General features: G+C 42.0%; 1 protein-coding gene across 3 annotated transcripts in view; it reads right to left on the bottom strand.

Annotated features, from left to right (window-relative positions):
• The window catches only part of ythdc2 (YTH domain containing 2), a 166,435-nt gene that overhangs the window by 17,174 nt on the left and 127,572 nt on the right, over nucleotides 1-21,689 (bottom strand). For all 3 annotated transcript variants that reach the window (XM_030364496.1, XM_030364498.1, XM_030364497.1), the window contains exon 24: nucleotides 9,238-9,443. In XM_030364496.1, coding sequence (XP_030220356.1) covers nucleotides 9,238-9,443 — 206 coding nt within the window. The remainder of the gene's footprint in view (nucleotides 1-9,237; nucleotides 9,444-21,689) is intronic.

Raw genomic sequence — 21,689 nt, 5'->3', positions numbered from 1 at the left:
AGGCAATATAAGTAAGGTAACGTTACAGTTAGTGTCGCTGTAACGTTAACTAAGAACACCCGTTAAGCCCTATAGTTTCAAATTTAAGAGGTTAAAATGGTTATATTTACCGAAATTGTGTCGATTATATAGATAATTTGCTATTCTGTAACGTTAGATAAATGGACCAACGCGAACACAGGTTGTGGACCCTGGTTTTCAGACCGTAACGTTACAGACGTTGGGATTGATTACACAGTTAACTTGGTTATTTTGCTATTTAAGCTGCTTTTGTTTGGTAGTGTAAAGCAAAACTAATTCTAACATTTGGTTTTGGTTTAGGGAGCCAGCAGCATACTGCTCGATTTATTCTATTGAGGGGGGAGAAGGATGAGCTGTTCACCGGGGTGAAATACTCAGCAAGTGTGGCTTGGGGGTAAAGAAACAATCGTTTATTTATATCGTAAGTTAGTTTATAAAAATTATTATAGGCCATTTATATATCTTCATTTGACCATCTTTTAAAGGTTAGCTAAATTAGCCCTCATTAAACAGCAGGACGGATACAACATCCCCAGAAATCATTTACTACGATGTCCTATTTTGGGTTATTAAAGAAAGAAAGACAAAAAAAGTCACAGCTCACATCAGTACTAGACAGCACTAGAAAAACCCACAAAGAAAAAGGGTGTTTTGACTTCTACTGGTTGTCTTATTATTATTATGGGCTTCATATAGGATGAGGGCTAATTTAAATGTAACCTTTACAAGATGGTCAAATATATATATTATAAATGGCCTATTGTTAACATGGGCTATTAACATGATTGATAAATGTGTCTCTTGTTTTCTCTGATTAACAATGTCTCTGTGTTTAGGACAATTCTGGAGGAAATAGGCCTGCAGGGGAAGGTGACTCCCCCGCAGGCAAAGAAAAACTTTTGCTGAAATTTGTTTTGATACTGCTCTTGTTAACTGCCATGATTGATTTCCTCTGCCTTAGGATTGCAAGTATCCTGGGTCAGGAGAGGGGGTAGGTGGGAAACCCACTGCTGCCACTTGGCCCTGGTTTGTCCCCATGGATAAGGTATTGGATTGGGACAGAGGCATTCCACCAACCCCCCTGTCCTAATTGCATCCATCCCTGAGAACACACCAGGGCCAAGTACAGCAAGTACAGCAAGTACAGCAGTGGTGGATCAGGAGGTGGAAAGACAGCGAGGGCCAAGGTCCAGAAAGAGGGACAGAGAAGAAGACATGTTACAGAGTCGCTCACTATCTTCCGAAAAGGACTCAAGATTCACCTGTTCAGAGTCCACCTCGACTGCATAGCCACCCTCCCCCTTCTGGCCACCATGTACACTGTGTTGTATTGTATTGTATTATAGTACTTAACTGTGTAGCAACTGCAGTAGCTGCTATCATGGCTGTAACACGGGGAATGGGTTAGCCTAGCGATTGTGGTACTTGGTTCAATGAACATCCTTTCTGTACCGACAGCGATATATTGATGCACTTCTTATGACAAATGTACTTATTGTAAGTCGCTTTGGATAAAAGCGTCTGCTAAATGCCCTAAATGTTCCAGTTAATAAAAGAGGACATGAGGCTACAAAGGGAGGTAGAGGAGAGGAAAGCCCAGGAAAGCAGGGAAAGAATGGATAGGTTTTTCTCAATTTTGGAGCGTTTGGTGGACAAATAACTTATGTTCTGTTATATTTAACACATTGTTTATTATTATTTACATATTTATTGAAACTAACTTATTTAATTAACTATTTAACTAACTTTTTTGATTAACTATTTATTAAAACCCTTACTAACTTTTTTGTATTGACTAATGTATTCGTATATAACTTATAAAACATATATACAACAATAAAACTATTTACAACAAACATTCATGTGACTATTTACAACAATTATTATAAAACTACTATATACAAAAACATAATGATCAATAATAATTGTTGTTGGTTTCTTTTTTTCGCGCTGTCCGGTTTAACTTCTGTTTACTAACAGCTCAGTTCAGCTGTCAGGGTTGCTAGGTGACAGGAGCAGCGTGGTTACGCAAGTGAAAGGGCGGTAACGGTTTGTTACGTAAACCAGAAATGCTCCGTAGGCTAGACCGTCCCATTTCTTCGGCCTTCGGAGTGTCCTTCGCGGTCTACGAAGGCCGCATCCTTCGAAGGACGCGGTCTACGAAGGATGCGTCCTTAACATATGAGGTATGTATGGATTCAGAATTAAAAGGAGAAACCGGTATGCCATGCATTTGGTGACCAGATTTAAAATAAATACACTTTCAGCCCAATATATAAATGAACACAAGCAAAAGATAAAGTCTGGAAATGTCCTCAAAGTTGCTATGAAACCTTATTTTTAAAATTATTGTAAATAAAGGCTGTGTAATGACTCAACTTGATTTAAGATTGGTGTTCAGAATATCCCTATAGCACAAAGATAGCTAGGATACCCATACACAAATATGGCTGCATATAGCCTACGTGATATGAAGCACCCAACTTGCAGGCCTTTTGTTATTGTTGCACTTCTTAATTATTTTGCTTCTTTCATCCATATACAATATACTGTGATTTTTGAAAAATACGGTTATGGTAGACTTATGCCAGCTACTGCCACAAGAGGGCAGACTAGCAGACACATTTCCCTTGATTTGACAATCAAGCATCTGTGCTAATTTTTCTCCGGCAATATCGGTATTTTGAAGGTAAGAAAATACCAATGAACACGTTTGGATGCCAAGTTATGTTTTTAATGAACTTGTACAGACAAATAATGTGTGAAAAATCGCTAAATATCAACAGCAGTTAGTTTATAAATCCGAACAGTAGCTTGCATTAACATTAGTCATTTTGCTAGCACCAGTTAAAGCTAACTTTAATGCTGGCAGCAGGATGGAATGAATAGGTCTACTGGGTCTTGCACTGGTTTAAATTGTAGGTTTTTAGTTTTTTATTTTACAAAAAATACTTAAGTTTGATTTGGTTACAAAAAGGTAAAGACAAAATTATATTTAATCTTTCCTGTTGACAAAATACAGGAGTTCAAAGAGCAGGGTATGGGCTGCTTGAATTCAGTTTTTATGAGATGGCTGAGGCAAGCAAATGGGAGTTGTGCATTCTGTGCCAAAAAGAAACTAAGGAACAACTTGTTTGCCCTCTTGTGAATCCAGTTGCCAGTCGTAGAGTGGGAGCCTACAAAGAAATCATCAACCTTGTGAGTCAGAGCTATTGGTGCGGCTCCCCACCCAGATGTAGATGAATTGATGCAGAAAATGTGTGCATCCTGGCCCAAATCATGTCGTCAGCTTTACAGATCCTCAGCATTTGAATACGCAAAAAAACACACTGCCCGTGAGGGATTGCCTGGTGCAAATAGAAGATCTTGTCGGACTGAAGAACCTGTTAACCGCAATCTATGTCTCTTCTGTGCTAAAGAAACCAGAAATTATCACTTACCCAAGAGATACATGACAAGGCAGTTAAACTAAGAGAAGATCCTATTCTGGCACTCCTTGCAGAAGGAGATCTGGTTGCTATTGAAGCAAAGTATAATCTGAAATGCTACACAATGTTTAACCGCCGTTACAATTTGATTTGTAAACAAACCACAGTGAGTGAAAACATGAAATCAAAGCAGAAAATGAATTGCTACAATTCATAAAAGAAGAAATGATGGCTCATTTCCCAGTGGTTGTGAAGAGACGTCTGTTCCCAAGAAAAATTAAGTATTTCTTCCGCCATCACCTCACAGGACCCAAATCCTCAACAGATCAAGATAATTCCAGACAGACTGTCTGAGAGTCAGGTGGCCATGCTAAATATGACCTCTCTTTCAGCAAACTTGAAATGTGAGCCTCCACTTGGAGTGTTCCTTGCCCTTGATTTGCATTCGGAAACAAGAAGCAAGAAGTTAGTCAATCTGCTTCACAAATATAAACTCACAGTATCATATGAGAAGGTCCTCAGCATGGAAGTTTGCTTTGCACAGACCATTGCACAAGAGACCAGGAAGATGCAGATATAGTCTGTCCCACAAATTTGCATCTGCAAATTTTCACAGTTGCAGCCCTTGATAATTTAGATCATAATCACACATCACACACGGCAAGCTCATCCTTTCATGGAACTGGGATTTCACTATCAGTTTCCTACATCAGAGAAGCCTGGGTTGCACCAAGAATGTCTGAAAATCAACTAAAAGAAATCAGGAGAAAGCAGCATAGAAGGACCAATCCTGCCTCATTCCTATCCATCTGTACCACCTGTGGGCCGAAATATTGTTACCCAACCTCCAGTTAAAGTTGTGCAGCCAGTGGTGAGAGGTTCATTAGATGCAGAGAGACAGCATGAAGAGGCATGGATGAATGCAGTAAATGACAGTGGCAATCCAGCAATGTGGTCTTCATTCCATGTTTCTTGATCTGAAAATGTTGGACAGCCGGAAAAAAGCATTGAAGCCCTCCTGCCCTATTTCATGACAAAGCAACAACCCTAGAAATGATTCACCATGGAATGAACCTGGTGAAAAAAAACACTGAGCACCTCAACCCACAACAAGTCCCTGCGATGGTAGTGGACCAACCCCTCTATGACCTTGCAAAAAAAAATGCAGTGGACCTGACATCTTCGGAAGACAAGTTTGTGGTGATGTTAGGTGGGCTCCACATTGAATTGGCTTTGTGGAGTACCATGGGAGATCTTCTGCGTGGATCTGGATGGCCTGGAACCCTGATTACTTTGATAACAAGGTGTGCGAGTCTGCAGCCGCTGCAGCATCGGTCCTTAAAGTTGGGTCAATGGGACAAGAGCAGTACAACAACTTCAAAAAGAATGTGCTGGACTCACATGATACACCACTGACAGCTCTGATCAAGCGAAACAACTTGATGTTGTTCCATGAGAAGAAAACACGCAAGAAGACAGCAGCTAAACTGAGAATGCAGCACTTCAAACATCATGCAGAGCTTTATGGGAAAGCTTTCATTGTGCTGGAAAGCCAGAGCGGGAATTTGGAAGAGTTTTTCACAACCAGTCTTCTCCATACCCACCTGCATTATCATGTGAAGGATCCCTCAACTCCTGTACCAAGTCAGATTTGTTGTTTTACATCCTGGGAAATCCTATGAGTGGAACAATGTCTGACAATGAGGAGATAGTTGCACCATCTTTATGATTTCATAGTTATTGATGGTGTAGCAATTATTCATTCACTGCCTGGCACAACTGTCCAAGGGAAGACCTTTGAGTCCTACTTCGACAAGGTCTTCTGCCCAAGAGTTCAACGTGACTTGAAAAGATCAACACGAGTGGACATCGTCTGGGACCAGTATCGTGCTTTGACCAGTCCCAAGAGATTGGCAGGCATTTCTTGCAAATGAGGATAATAAGACAGAACTGTTTTCATTCCTGTCAACTGCGCTTGTGACATATGGACATTTCCCAAATGACAAAGATGTCTTCATAACAGCAGATGATTGCGTCCACCATGTTGGAAACAGTCCTCCAATGGATCGCTGCAACCACGAGGAAGCTGACACTCGTGTCCTAGTGCATCTTCTCCATGCCCGCCCAACAGCATCAGTTGGGATGGTCTATACTGGAGACACAGATGTTGTCGTAATCCTGCTGAGTAATTTCCATCATATCAAGGCTTTGAATGCAACTGCAGAAATCTGGATCTTCCCTGAACACTCTCGCAACAAAACTGGGAACAGAAACATGTAAAGCCATGGCTCTCTTCCACACATTCACTCGATCAGACAGCACATCTTCTTTCAAGTTCAGGGGTAGGCGATCCTGCTGCAAATTGATGCAAGTTAATGCAAGTTCCATACTTGACAGAGGAGTTTGCAACTATCGTTGAGACTCCATTCCAAACCTCTCCAAGACTGAAAGAAGTTGCAATAAACTTTGTCTTTAGGCTGTACTCCAGTCAATCAAATGAGGAAAATTATGTTGATCTTCGAATGGGGCTATTCTCACAGAAGACGAGGGATGTTGAAAGAATCCCCCCCAACAATGGATGCTTTGGATCTACATCTAAAAGGAGTGTCTTCCAAGCTACCATCTGGACGACAGCCCACATGTAAATATGCACTTGTATGGATTTGAGTATTGTAGTATTTAATCACAAAAAAATTATTCATTTATTTATTCATTCATTTAGGTCAACAATGCCTGTCAACAACCCCACTGACCATGGGTGGAAAGAAGAGGACAGCAAACTTCTTCCCATTTGGACTATGCTACCACTTGCCAAAGACATATTCCAACTAGATGGGAAGTGCGGTTGTACAAGTACTTGTACAAGTCGACTTGCCAGTTCTCGGTGCAAGTGCATAAAGGCGAAGTTAAAGTGCACACGTCTGTGCACATATCAGAACTTCTAATACTGACATAGAATAAATCAAAGAAGTAAACCATATTTACTTTTTCTAAGTTCTCAGAATAAATGTTAGCCCTATTGTCCTCTGTTCATTTTTGAATGCCAGAAAAACTATTGTTTCTCTTCTTATTGTTATTGATTTACTTTCTCCAGATATAAAGTTCTTTAGTGAAAATATCTTGTGAATAAAATGATTGCTTCATGGCTTGATTGATTGATTGAAAAAAGTTGGGACTCCTGATTCTAATTCCATACATACAAAGATTTAGTCTGTTACTACATTTTGTGGCATCCCCCAGGGCATAGAATAGAAGAGTGAGGAGCATTTCAATTAGAGTTAAATCACCACAGAGTCTTGACTTAATGAAATAACATTAAAAACTAAAATTCCTTAGCAACTGTGAGGATATTTTCAGACTATCTTTAAAAAAGCTTGTGTCCATTTCGTATTTTGGGCTAAACATGTATTTATTTTTAATCTGGTCGCTGGTTAAAAAGCTGGTATATATTTTTTAATACCAGCTTCTCCTTTTAATTCTGAATCCATACATACCTCATATGTCAAATTTGGTTAATCTAATCAAAAGTTGTAGCAGTTTACATATTTTGTGGCGCCCCCTAGAGGCCATTTGTTATCTCAAAGTGTTCTATACTGCAATGGTCTCCTTACATGTCTCCCAAAACAAACTCTGAGGAAGCTTCAGCTTGTTGAGATTGCTGCTGCTAGAGTTCTAACAAAGACCAAAAAATTTGAACAGATTACACCAATTCTGAAATCGTTACATTGGCTTCCTGTAGGTCAGAGAATTGATTTTAAAATAATTTTGCTAAAATATTAATCCCTACATGGTTTAGGCCCAAAATATTTAACTGATATGCTTCCACTACATAAGCCTTCTAGACCACTAAGATCCTCTGAGACCAATCTGTTAATTATCCCCAGAGTAAACACGAAACATGGGAAAGCAGGATTTAGTTAACTATGCAACAAATAGCTGGAATAAACTCCCTGAGGATTTAAGACTTGCCCCAACTCTGAGGACCTTTGAAACAATACTGAAGACTTTTATGTTTGCTTTAGCTTTCTGCTAAATCTTAAATACATTGCACTTTATAAAAAGCTTTTTTAACTTTGCCTTTATTTTCTATTTTAATGCTAAAATGCCTTTTTAACTTTCGTTTTTACCCATTTCTTTGCATATGTTTTATTTTACTTATCTATTATATTATTTTATTGTATGACAATGTTTATATGTGAAGCACTTCGAGTCTGCCTTGTGTATGAAAAGTGCTATATAAATAAAGTTGCCTTGCCTTGCCTATAGACCCTTAACTTTATCTCAGAAGTGAAAACCAAACTTTAACACCAATTTGAAATGACTGAGAAAAATTACCCATGCATCTGACCCCACTATATGTCTAATAAGACCTCCCAATTTATCCAAGGCCAAATCCTCCGGGAATTGCCTGGAGAGCCAACCAAAGTTGGGGTGCCCAGAGGGCCTGGGGAAAAAGTTGTATTTTATTTTTTTACCAATATTAGCTTGTGAGGCGTCCAACTAGGTTTTTTTTAGGGTAGCTGAATATATCCCAGACATTAGTTTGGACCAAAAAATGACTCCTTAACCCTGAAATATTGATCTTTCATATTTAAAGTATGGATTCTGGGAGAAGAACAATGCTCTGATGATGCTGACACTCCTACCGAGCTGCCTCAGCAGCAGATGAGAAGCTACAGACGGTGATCAGAATCATCAAGTCAGGGTTGCCGACCACGTGATTGTAGTCTGGGGTAACACCAGAGTATTTCCCAATGAAAAGCGAGCTTTCAGTGTGTAAATGTAAAGGTATGGTTCGACGTTGATGCAACGCAAGGGAGTTTAGGGACCCATTACATCCATACAAAACCTCCATGCATCCACAGCAAGGGCCTGACGTGCGCCTCTCAAAAGCTTAACCTTGTGCAGCAAGGGTTTGATTGTTCCGCTAACTACATCATTACCGGCAATCCACTTTTCCGTTTCTCACTTCCCTAAACACCTCCAAGTGTTTGAGTCAGTTGGCTGTGCGCAAGTTTTTCTGAGAAGAGAGAAGATGAAATGGACCAAATTGAATTGACGATAGACGTTACATGAGTCTTGGTCGGTCGGTCAGTCTTTGCAAAAAACATAGCGCCCCCACCGTTGCGGCGATGAATTGAATAGCAACATATAAACCCGACGCAGAACCAAAACAGGTTCACGGCTACCTCAAATCGACTGCGTGGTCATCACATTAGGGTCAACGTGGAACTAAAAGCATCCTATGTGGTTCTCCATGCCATTTTCGAGTTGAGGGCAGACATTGAGGGAGAAAAGCCTGGAGAACCTGACAGTTGAAAACCAGCGTGAAGCTGAATGGATTTGAGGATAAAAGGCCTCAGACATCCAGAGATTTCGATGCAGAGAAAGTCCAAGATGGCGGAAGATGTCCTGGGGAAGTCCATTAAACAGCTCAAGACAGTCTTGAGCTTGTCCTTACTCAGTAAATGAGATACACTACAAAAATAGTGAAACATATAGTCTACAGCGATTAAGTTGTGCAGGAAAGTAGAATACTACACAAAAAACGAAAATAGGACCTGGAGCGCATTTATCAGCCTACAATGTTCAGATTGACTCGCACTTACAATAAAGAAGCCATGCTAAAGGCTTAATTGCAATCTACTCAGTACTGACTATTACTTATGAAGCGTCACTGATCTTTTAACAACATTGTGTATATTTTCCAAATTGTGGATATAGTGACAAAATAGTTTTTTCGCTATTGGTAGTTGGTGGTTTAGTGCCTGGCAACATCAGCTCTTACCTTTTTGCAGTGTGGCTGACTCAAAACTGAAGTCCAATGGAAGGAAATCTGTGCCTGGCCACTGCGAGAGATGGAACCGCTTCCTTTGTTGATGTATGCCAGTTTGGGGTAGGTGCCAGTTAGCAGGGCCGCCTTCACAATAGCCCAGTTTTCAGAGTTGATGTTCACATCACGGATGTCACTGCGGCCCCGCGCTCGAACAAAACCTGAAGAAAAACAATTTATAATTTGTTATAAAAATGTTATGAATAAGTCATACCTTATCAATATTGGTCCTTGTATCGTTATCTAATCTTATAGAAATGCAGGAAGTTTGTTTGTTCCCCAAGAGGAGACATTTTCATACCCCCCCTCCTATCCAGGGTTTCTGCAGGTTTCAACAAGTAAAAAGAAAATGTAAGACTATTGAATACAATTATGAAGGCAAGGTAAGCCAACTTTATTTATGTATCACTTTTCATACACGAGGCAGACTCTGAGTGCTTCTCATTGAAATATAGTCATAAAATATAATGAAATAATAAAATAGGTAAGTAAAAGAAAACAAAGGTTAAAAGTTAAAAAGAAAGTGCAATATGTTTTAGATGTAGCAGAAAGTTAAAGCAAACATACAATTAATTTAAGCAATAAAATAAAATAGATGCGTAAAATAAAATAAAGGCTAAGGTAAAAAAAAAATGCATTGTAGAAAGTGCAATATATTTATGATTTTGCAGAAACTAAAGCAAAAATAAGTCTTCAGTCTTGTTTTAAAAGTGATCAGAGTTTATCCCAGCTATTTGTTGCACAAGCCGTTTTCATTGTATATCAGGACATTCGACCGTGAGGGTGATTCACACTTAGGCCCAATCCCGTTTCTTTGCTCACTGTCTCAACCCTACATCTCAACCCTAACCCTAACCCTTACCCTCATAGCTCATGCTCATTGCTACCCCTAACTGATCCCCTACCAAATGGGACAACCCTACCCTGTGACGTCATCATGGCCTCCCTGTGCCCCCTAGCAGATAACAAGACCCCTGGTAATGTTACAAGAGACAGACTGGCTGCCATTGTCTCGGGCGACGAGCAAGACCCAGATGTTGAACCTGAAATGGTATTTATATTTTGTAATTGGCATGTTTAAATAAAGGATTTTTTTAATACTATTTGTCCCTCGTAATATAGCTTTATTTTGAATGTCACTAAGCTACATGTTAAAGGTGGTATTAGGGTGCACTCACACTGGGCCGTGGCCGTTGGCCGTTTTCACACCTAACCGTGCTCAAATGGCCCCATTGTTCTCTGGCATGCACTCACACTAGGCCATCTGGCCGTGGCCGTTGGCCGTCGCAGCTGTGGCCTGGCCACGGAAGGCTCTTGTACATACGTCATCACGTCGTTACACGTCATCACCAAGCGTCCGCTGATTGGACCATAATAAAGTCTGCCGCCAGTCAGAGTTTTAACAACAATGGACAACAACACAGAGAACACACCAACAGTTGAACCGCTTGACGCGATGTTTACCGTTTAATGGGAAAGAAGGCTCGTCGCTTTTATTATGTCCGTGCTCGTCGCATTGACTATACGTCATCCAGCTCAGGTTGCGTAACCGTGCGTGTGCGCGTGTCGGCTCATTAGCATCTGTACCGTAGCAGCACACCTCTCCCAAGTAGCGAAATTGGCCCGGCCTGGCCAGACTGGCCACACTCACACTGGCAGATTTGAGCACGGTTAGGTGCTAAAACGGCCACGGCCAGATGGCCTAGTGAGAGTGCACCCATAGATAATAATCGGTTAAGAACAAGAACACTTTATAAGAAACACTTTATTTAAATAAGAAACACTGAACCACACAGCTAAAAATAAAAACACGCACACACACATGGTGGAGAATCACATCTTCTCCACCATTCCGCCAACTTTGCCTCGCTCTCCTCATGCCTCGCCTGCTCCCTGGCACTCTCCTCTTGGAAGGGGTGTCTGGGGTGGTGGAGCATGAGGGAGAGGTGGGAGGGCTGGTGGCAGTGGACTCAACGATGTCCTGAAAGAAAACGAATACGAAGGAATTAGGAATTATATGCCAGAACTGGGTGATATGGCCAGATGTTATGTACAATATATAATAGCTATGTACACAATATAGTACTGCCAAAAAATACATTGATTAACCATGTAATATTACTAATATAATATAATATATTAGTATATATAATAATATTTATAGAATATTACTAATATAATATAATATATTAGTATAAAGCTTATTTTTAACTTGGAGTCGCTAGAACATGGAAGATCGGGATATCATACGACATGAGCCCCGCAGCTCCCCGACCGACGGCCGGGCTGCAGAGACCGTGATCGGGCTCTGCAGCCAAGCCGAGGACCGGGGTCGGGCTCTGCAGCCCAGCCGAGGACCTGGGTCGGGCGGCCCGCGAGAGTCTCGGAAGATCGCGGACTCTTGGAAGATCTCGGAAGATCGTGAAAGTCCGCGGCCGGGCTTCGAAGCCCGGCCGCGGACTATAATTAATAAAATAATTAATAGTTAATTACAGAGAAAACACTTACATTTGTGTTTTTCCAATCCTGTTGCATCTTTTCGCCCGCCATCTTGTCTAGGATATTTCTTGATTTTCCGTTTTCTCGCAAGGTATCGTGGGAGCAAGTCAGAAACTGAAGCGCTTTGAGTGTGCCCATCGAAAATCTCAATTTTGAGGGGATGTTAGCCCTCCCCCTTACCCCTTAAGCTACCTTTAAACTGGTATTGGGACATGGCTCCATGGCGTGTGAACGCGCAACAGCGAGGGCTAGGGCTGAGATTTTGAAGCGAGCCAAGATGCTATATGTGGACATCAATGTCGTTACAACATCAGTGGAATCAACAGGGGGTTTAGGGGGGTGGGCTTGCAAGGGGCGGGATATGACGTAGGGTCTAAGTTCACAGGAGGCGGGATAAGGGCGGCTGCTGTCACCCTAGTTTGTTTTGGTTTGACCGCAGACAGCACTGAGGCAGAACGGGCAGAACTCATCGCGATCATCTTAAATGATGCAATATATATTCCGTTGCATCAACAACACCTGGAGCATCGATCGATGAAAGATTGTAGCAAGAGTTAGAGACAAACAGAAGAAACGACAAAGAAGAAAGGCGTCACGAACGACCGTCTTTTTATGCTTCATTTCTCATTTAACAAACACTGGGACAAATGGCTTTTTAAGCCCAAATGCCATCATTATGTGCCATAAAACTAAAAACACAGACTGAAAACAGTCAAGTAAGAGCTTGTGCCTTTTGGAATGCTAAACGTGCTCATTTGCATTCAACTTGTAACAAAATTCAACTGACATAAACAAAATGAAGTATTGATTAGACAGAGATTTATTAGATGGGCCTACCTTATAAACCGTTGGAACACACAAGACCGGAAACCATAGCAACGCCGGTAAACAAATCCCGAGAAGCCCAATCCCTATGAGAGCTCCCCACACTACGGCCATCCGGAGGCGCACAGAGCTGTTGGCCGTGATATTATGTATTATGTACAATTATATTATATTATATTATATACTATTATATATAGAGCTCCGAGAGTCGCAAACTGCAACAATCACTTTGTCCTCCATGCTGCAGTTCACCCCGGACTGCACTGCACTGAGTTTGACGGTTGAACGCTGATTGGCTGTTACGTTACACGTCGCTCAGTTGTCACACTGTTGAACGCTGATTGGCTGTCATCATGCGAAAATCGCGTCAAAGTTGATATATTTAAACTCAAGCGAATTTGTCGCGGCACAAATCCTGGTGAACACGCTCGCCTGTGCACGGCGAAAGTGTGGCGCGACAAATCAAAACTTGTCACCGGTTTTCTCTCGCGAATTCGCCCGATACGCTTCTTTAGGTTCATTTTGTATGGGGCCCCGTCGCGTTTGGTGTGAACGCACAATGCGCTTCTTCCACCGCGGCGCCATGTTTGCTGCGTTCTGAACCAAAACAAAGCAGCTTGTGTGTGACGTCATGACGCATTTGCCGCGACTGGAACCAATAAGCGGAATCGTTAAGCAGGCTTGCTAATGATTCCAAGGAATCGGTTGACTCGGCACTGGTTCTGAACAAGAACCGGTTCTCGATTCCCATCCCTAGTTACGATAAGACTGATCTTTTTGCGTTCACAACAAATTACTCAGCAGTGCCAAGAGGTATTCAGTGGTAGTAGACGACTGCATCTGTTTATTCCCCTGTCAACTGCTGGTATGGGTCCACTGATGAATGACTTAATGTGTAATTTTTCCAGTTTGTCCAATAGTTCAGTGAAATCCCGCTTCAAATATTTTTTTAACATTCAGTGAACAAAAGGTTATTATCGTTTAGGGGACCACTCAATGGCATGCAAATGCAGGCCGAAGCGTCAAATGGTGTGAAATGCCGACTTTCTACTCCTCATTCACATATAAGCTAATTAGGGGTCCAAGCCAACAGGTTGGATCCCTATTGTTTTTGTAAGGATTATTATTATTCCGACGTGCTAATCCTAAAAGTGTGCCCACAGCCCAAACCGTAAATGGTGCCGACACGCCAATTGCATGACTAGATCCAGGTCCCTGAGTTCTAAGCAGACGACAAAATCCAGACACGCCGAACACTAGGTGGCGCTATACCAAGGGAAAACGCGTTTGGGGCTATAACTCCCACACCGAACCTCCCACAGTCAAAAACTTGTACCCACATATTCACTGGAGTCTGCTGCATCTTTTGGCATAGGCCACGCCCATTTGCGTCCATAATTTTTTTTCGCAAAATCGCGAAAACCGCAAAACTGTATTTTCGCTACTCCTCCCACATTTCTTGACCAATTGACACCAAACTTTGCACACGACATCTTCAGACGCACACGCAAAGAATGCACGAAACACTTTTTTGATGCGACCTTTGACGACGAAACGGTAGCATTTTGAATATTGGTTTATGAGCTTAATTTGATGTGGAAAATCAAAAATCCAAAGAAATCCAAAATTAGACATCGGAACGAGTCCAAATTGTACACACATGTTGGTGCTAACCTTAACGGCGTTCGATAAAAAATTCGGAAAATTACGCCCTCAGGGGGCGCAATAAACGAGGAAATTGTATATCTTCTAATTGGCCGAAGGAATGTTCTTCAAACTCAAGGGAAACCATCAAGGGGCAAACCCGAGCCTATATAGAAAATATGGCCAAGAATTATTAATGTGGGCGGGAGTTATTTGGCAAAGGAAAATTGTCTTTGGAAAATTTCGCCACAGGGCGGTGCCAAAAAACGACGACATTGTCTATCTCCTATTTGGCCAATGGAATGTTCTGAAAACGCGTTTTAGGCTATAACTCCCACACCGAAGCTCCCACAGTCAAAACCTTTATATCCACATGTTGTTCACGGTAGCGTTTTGAATACTTGCTTCGCGTTGTGCCGGCGAAATGCACATTTCTTGTCGCGTTGTGCCGGCGAAATGCACACTTCTTGGACCCCTGCATAACTGCTTGCAGTTCTAGTTTACATTTCCTCCGGCGAAAATACTACCTCAGGGGGTTGTATTTTTTCAGGATGTCTTCAGGTTACCAATGTCAGGATATGCGTCCCATCGGGAGAATAGCAGTACTTGCGTGTATGTGTGAAAGCAGCTATAGTAACTAAATCCTGCTTTCCCATGTGTCTGGTTTACCCTGTGGATAATTAACAGATTAGTTTCAGAAGTACTTATGTAACGATGCAAGAATTGGTGTAATACGTTCTGAAAAAGCTGTAGTTGCCTTAGTTTTTTTTGGGAGACCTGTAAGGAGACCATCGCAGTAATCAAGCTTACTAGGGATGAAGGCATGTACAAGTTTTTGTAAGTCCTGGGTGGACATGAGCCCTCCAAGTCTTGCTATGTTTTTAAGGTGATATGAGGCAGATTTTGTAACTGATTCAGATTGACATTGATGGAGATTTGTTAACTATTTGCTGAATGTATATTGCTAGGCAGTCATAAACATTCTTTAAGAGGTTGGTAGGTGATGTATCAAGGCAACAGGTGGATGGTTGTGTCAGTGTGAGTTTCCACATGAGTTTTAGAGTATATGACATTAAAGCATGTCATCATTGCCACGTTACTTTTGCCTGAACACATTTTTGTTTGAAGTGGAGATATTGATAGCGCGGATTATGCCTTCAATTTTCTCAGTATAAAATACTGCAAACTTTCTGCGTGGAATGGAGATCAGGTGGTATTTGTGTTGGGGGATTGGAAAGTCTGTCAACACTTGCAAATAGGGTTTTTGTATTATTATGGGTCCTATAAAACCATAGGAACCCTGCTGTAATCGTGAGTATTATTATTATAATTTTTTTTTTTTCTGACATATTTGGCCAAATCGCAAAAAACAACAAGGTCAAAAGTGAAAATAATTAGCAGGCTTGTAGAACTCTTGAAATGACTTGGGGCTAACAAGGATGTGCCAATAAACTATAGGTGGCGCTATTTCAAGTCTTTGAAGTACAACATACTCAACAGGCTGCCATTTCTACTAGGAAAGTGCAATATGCATGAAACAGATCAGATTCTGACTCATATGTTCGGATCATTAAAGGTCCCATGAAATGCTATTTTATGTATTCTTTAATATAGGTATTAGTGGGCAACTAACACAGTATTCAAAGACGTTCCCGAAATTCAGCCGTGGTGCAGAGTTACAGCCACTCCGAGCCAGTCGCACATTGAGCTTCCCCCAAATGCGCTGTTTTGGCGTCTGTAGCTATAATGCAAATGAGGAGGAGCGAGGCGGGTCAAGGAGGAGGGTGGGGTGTGGCCCTGAGCAGCTTGCAGCCACAGTACCATGCGCTCTGTTTACAGTGGATGTATCGCAATGGCAAGGCGCACACAGCCTTCAGCCGTGTTCTGTTAATATTCTAGAACACACGGGAGTCCTGGAGCTCTCCATCTAAATATTATCATATAGCCTAGATAGATATCTATATCATATAATATATATTATCACGGCCAAAAGCTGTGTGAGCCGATATTATGAATCTCAAATGACCGCGTTGGGTTCTCCGACGTTCCTGGTTCTTCCACGTCCACATCAATGTGAAGTAGACTGAACCGCGACAAGGAGGAGAAAGGGATTGTTGCCGGGCAGCGCTTAGGCACCTCCGCCTCCGGCGGTGGTCCCTCAGCGGGGCTCAAGCGGGAGACATTCGCCGCCAACAATCCCTTTCTCCTCCATGTCGTGGTTCATGTTCTTGAGGGAGTCAAAGCCAAAGTTCCTTCCCCCCAATTCATTCTCAACGTTGGCTGAGATAACCCCCACTACGAGTCTCGTTGTAGAAATACCAGAGACGAGAGTCCGACGTGTTATGCGCCATAACACCAAAAGCAGAACGGTTATCCAAGTAACAAGGAAGTGTACAACACTTGCGTTACAGTCCTGGAGCTCTATATCTAAATAATATCATATGATACATAGATATTAGGGGTGTAACGGTACACGTATTTGAACAGAACCGTCACGGTACAGGCACTTCGGTGCGGTTACAGAGGTGTACCGCGGTCCGTAAATGTGGCGTACATAGCGTTAATATGGCGAATGTAAAGGCTTGTTTTGCGGTGCGGAACTTAAAACTTGAAGTCGGAGTTCCCCCTGGACCGTTTAGCCTTATTAGGCTCGGCTCGCACGTGCGCGAACTCCGCGTAGTAGCAGTAGCAGAGCGCGACTGTGTGTGGATTGATGTCTACTAGCGAACTGAGAGCGAACTGCATGGCGAGCGACAACAGAAAACCGGAGCTTGAAGATGCCCCCCTGTCATTTAAATCCCAAGTGTGGGAGAACTTTGGATTCCAGGTTAATTATCACAATGGGCAAAGACGAGTGGACAAGTCGAAAGCTGTGTGCAGACATTGTTCAACAGCGATCGTCTATGCAAATGGAAAACACATCGAACATGCACAAAATTTTCGCCCCCGGTACAATTTTAACGTGTCAGCACCATCCAGGTGTTACTGTCACCGCTGCGAAATGAAAAAAAGTTGTTCAAACCGTTCAAACCCAGCTCCCTACACTATTTAATCAACCCCTACACCTGTCTGGGAATTCAGAACGGGCAAATGCCATCACCAGGTCTATTGGTGTTTTCATTGCCTCTGACCTACGAGAGGCAATGAAAACACCAATAGATTATAAAATACATAAGCTGTAATTTAAGTTAAGGCTGCAGTTGCACTTTTATTTAATGATTGATATTTATATTTATGAGAACTTCAGAGCTTTAGAGAGCTGCAGGAATATTTTCTTTAAACCCTTAAAGTTTACATACTCTTTGTTTACATACCAGCTTAAAGAGCCTAGACTGAGCATTAACACTGGATTTTTCATAAATTTTATGTTAGGGTTATTGGAGAATTGCAGCAGTATTTTTTTTATATTTGTTACACATTTTATTTGTATGTTTCATACTGACAGCTAAAAGTGTTGTGTTTAATTTGTTAATAATTAAACTTATGTTCGTTCTGTCAAGCAATCAGTTTTTTCACCATAACTATGAACCGAACCGTCCTGTACCGTACCGTGACTTCAAAACCGAGGTACGTACCGAACCGTGACTGTTGTGTACCGTTACACCCCTAATAGATATCTATATCATATAATACATATTATCACGGCCAAAAGCTGTGTGCGCCTCCAGACGATATTATGAATCACAAACGACTTTGTCGGGCTCTGCGATGTCTCTGGTTCTTGCACTTTCACATCAATCTGAAGTAGACTGAACCGCGCGCTGCCTGCTGCCGGCTGCCTGCTGCCGACTGCCCGCTGCCGGGCGATGGTGCCTCGCGGCAACCGGCAGCATGTCGCAGTTCATGTACTTCAGCGAGTCAAAGCCAAAGTTCCTTTCCCCCAATTCCTTCTCAACCATGGCTCAGATAACTCCCACTACAGTCTCGTTGTGGAAATACAAGAGACGTCGAAGAACCGACAAGAAACACTTGCGTTACAGTACGTGTATTCACACACACACATGTGGCGCTCGCACGGTTGTGTCTCATTGGCGGGCCAACGTCTCTGGGCGGGCCAGGCAGAGTAAGGTAAGGAGCTTAGATGCTTTATGACGACATAAATAAAGAAATTTCAAATCAGCGCGCTTGAGCCTCTGTATTTTTCAAAGGCGAGCAGAACAGCTAGTGCTCGTTTTACACCAATCGCAAGTTTTAGCCACTGGGGGACCATAGGCAGGCTAGGGGAACTCATATTTATGTTAGAAAACCTCATAAAGTGAGATTTTCATGTCATGGGACCTTTAAGACTAACTGCAATGAAGACAACTTGACCTAACACCCAGACTCCAACAGATTGTTGCTTTTACCATTTTAGTTCCGGAAATTGTAAAAGCGTCAAACTCTGCACACATCTGCCAGGTGACTGTGGGACTATATGGTGTTAAATTCATAGCAGTAAGGCCAAAGACCGCAGAGATATACATTTTAAAGTGAAATAATTGAATATCTCTGATATTTAAATAGCTCTCACATTGCGTCAGAAACGCGTAGGCTCGGCGGTCGAATATGGCTACTAAAATGAGATTATATAAACCCATGGTATATATAATCCCATGGAAAATTTCAAGGCCAATTTTTTGAAGTAGCCGATCTGAACTGCTGCCACTCTCCAAAGTGGGATTGGCCTAAGCAGTACACACGTCATTTTGCAAACTTAAGTTTTGACAGTGGATTTTGACACAGTATGCTTTAGAAACATTGTTGGTGATTGTTTTGATATGTTAACTTCCGATAAACCAGGCTTTAAGGCATACCAATGCCACATTACCACGCTGACCAAGCTCACCATATCTCCTGGTATGGAAGACTACTTTTTCTCAAAATATACTCAATACTCTCTCCCTTGCCAGTCAACATGTCCATGTAGCGTAGTAGGGTTGGGCAATCGTCTACAAGCTTCCATCGTCCGATAGCGCACCCTAGTGATCGCCGATAGTCGATACTATCGGGGGGGGGCAACTTTATAATAATTTAACAATAATAATTATTCATAATAATTTATCACTTTGAAAAAGGTGTTTTTTATTTTTCAATTTTTTTCTTAAAAACGATAACGATGGTCTTCCCCTTGGACCAGCGTGAGCCTCCGCTGATTTAAGTTTCGATACGTTGGTGCCGGAGGCGCTGTCATGATGACACACGCTGATGACACACAGCTCGTAGCTGTGTTCGAAATCGTTCCCTATCACGGATATAGTGCACTATATAGGAGGCTCGCCATTTTGTAGTGTTGTTCCAATTCTCACTGGTTAATTTCATGCACTATATAGTGCACTTAAAATACCCAAAATGTGAGTGTAAATATGATGTTCCCTACGTGTTACTCCCGTATACCACAATGCAATGCGGTCGTGTTTTTCCGGAGGAGAAGAAGCAGCCGAATAACAGCGAAAACGAATACATTTAATGATGGAGTCTCTGGCTTTCGTTCAGAAATGTCAACAATTTATTTGGGATTTAACATAGAAAATGTAACATTCAAAATAATAAGAAAAACCTTGTTCAAGGAAATGTAACATTCAACATCAATACAACCTCCAGCTTTCCTCGAGAGTGCCCGGTTTGACGTGGGCGCATCTGTCTGCGTCACACAAATACCCGGCGCATTTACTGACGCAAATGACGTTCAGAAATGTTCAGCGTAGCGTCCGAATTCTCGTTTGTTCGTTCCCTATGTAGTGCATTATATCATGAACACTATAGGGAATAGTGAGTGAGTGAATAGGGAACGATTTTGAACACAGCTCATGTACCACAGCTGTGACCCGGAAATGGTGCAGCGGGGTTTGATGTAATTTCGCCGTGCGAGCAGACCGGTAGGTTTCGAGCCCCTCCCCTCTCCTCTCGCAGCACTGAGTGAATACGGCAGGGCAAAAAAAATATATATATTTTTATCGGCAACTTCAGATCATCGAAGATTGGAATCCATCCATCGTTTATAGTCGATAGGATCGACTATCGGCCCATCCCTATAGCGTAGTGTTATTGTGTCAGACTTATGACCATGGGGTCGCTGGTTCAAGTCCAATCTCAACCAACCATACTTTGAGATATGGCATGACAGGCCTATTATAATGCTGTCGGTCATACAGTAGGCACCTGTCATTGTTGCTTTCAACAATTTTTGCATTGGTTTTAATAATATTGGAGTGAAAATGAAGTTTTGATTAATGCTAGATGTGTTCAACCTTACTGCATACTTTTTTTGCTGGGTCGTTACGGGCCAGCTTTTCTCCAGGGTGCATTTTGCTTTCCAGAAATCGTTTAACCTTATAAGGTGCAATGACATCTATAACTTTCGCAATTTTCTAAATAAAGTTTTCAACAAGATCATCAGCAGCAAACCTGGGCTTAGAGGTCAAAGAAAGGAGATGGCATTTTTTAAAAGTACATTTAAATAGCGCTTTTTGACAGTATTTGATTTTGTCAGTATGTCGGTAATAAAATATTTATAAAAAAAAAACAAGGCTTTCTCCCATGTTGAGACAGTTCAAATGTGTCCAAAATGGTAAAACGATGTATTGCATACTTGTCATTCAAATCATCAGTACGGAAATTGAAGTCACCAGTTATAACTATTGCCATATAACTAAAACCATTCAAAGAAGGCGAGTTCGTCAAAAAGTGCATGTTACTGGCTGCTAGTATAGTTTGTCCGGAAAAAGAAGGGTCAGTTTAGCAACATCAGCCTTTCAGCCAACACAGTGGCAGAACATATTTCTGACCTCTCAAATAACATATATGATCAACTGCGTGAGAAAGCATAACGTTTCCATGCATACTCAGTTGCTCTTGATGAGAGCACAGACATCACTGGCACTGCACAGCTTGCGATCTATGTCCGTGGTGTTGAAGAGAATTTTGAAGTGATAGAGGAGTTGCTCACAGTGAGTCCAATGCATGGCCAGACCACTGTCTCAGGATGTATTCCGCTAGCAGTGTGATGCCATTGTTGATGCCGGTTTGCCATGGAAGAGGTTTGCTGGAATAACAACAGATGGAGCGCCATCAATGACAGGGAGGAAAAATGGACTGGTGGCCCTTGTCCAAAGAAAACTGGAAGAGGAGGGTGTGGAGGAGGCCATTGCTCTGCACTGAATTATCCATCAGCAGGCCCTTTGCAGCAAATGCCTGAAGTTTGACAATGTGATGTCTGTGGTTGTGAAATGCATCAACCATATCAGATCCAGGGGATTAAAGCACCGGATGTTAAGCGCCTTTCTGGAGGAAATAAGAGTCAGCATATGAGGATGGGCTCTACTTCAGAGGTATGCTGGCTCAGCAGGGGAAACGTCTTGAAGCGATTTTTTGAGTTGAGAGCAGAAGTGATTGCCTTCATGGAGAAGGTTGGGACGGCTGTTCCTGTGCAAAGTGATCCCAAATGGCTCATGGACTTGGCT

This window comes from Gadus morhua, chromosome 8 (assembly GCF_902167405.1).
Source record: "Gadus morhua chromosome 8, gadMor3.0, whole genome shotgun sequence".
In the NCBI taxonomy this organism is placed as follows: Eukaryota; Metazoa; Chordata; class Actinopteri; order Gadiformes; family Gadidae; genus Gadus; species Gadus morhua.
The sequence above is the reverse complement of the archived record's forward strand: the minus strand, read 5'-3'. Positions and strand labels throughout refer to the sequence as shown.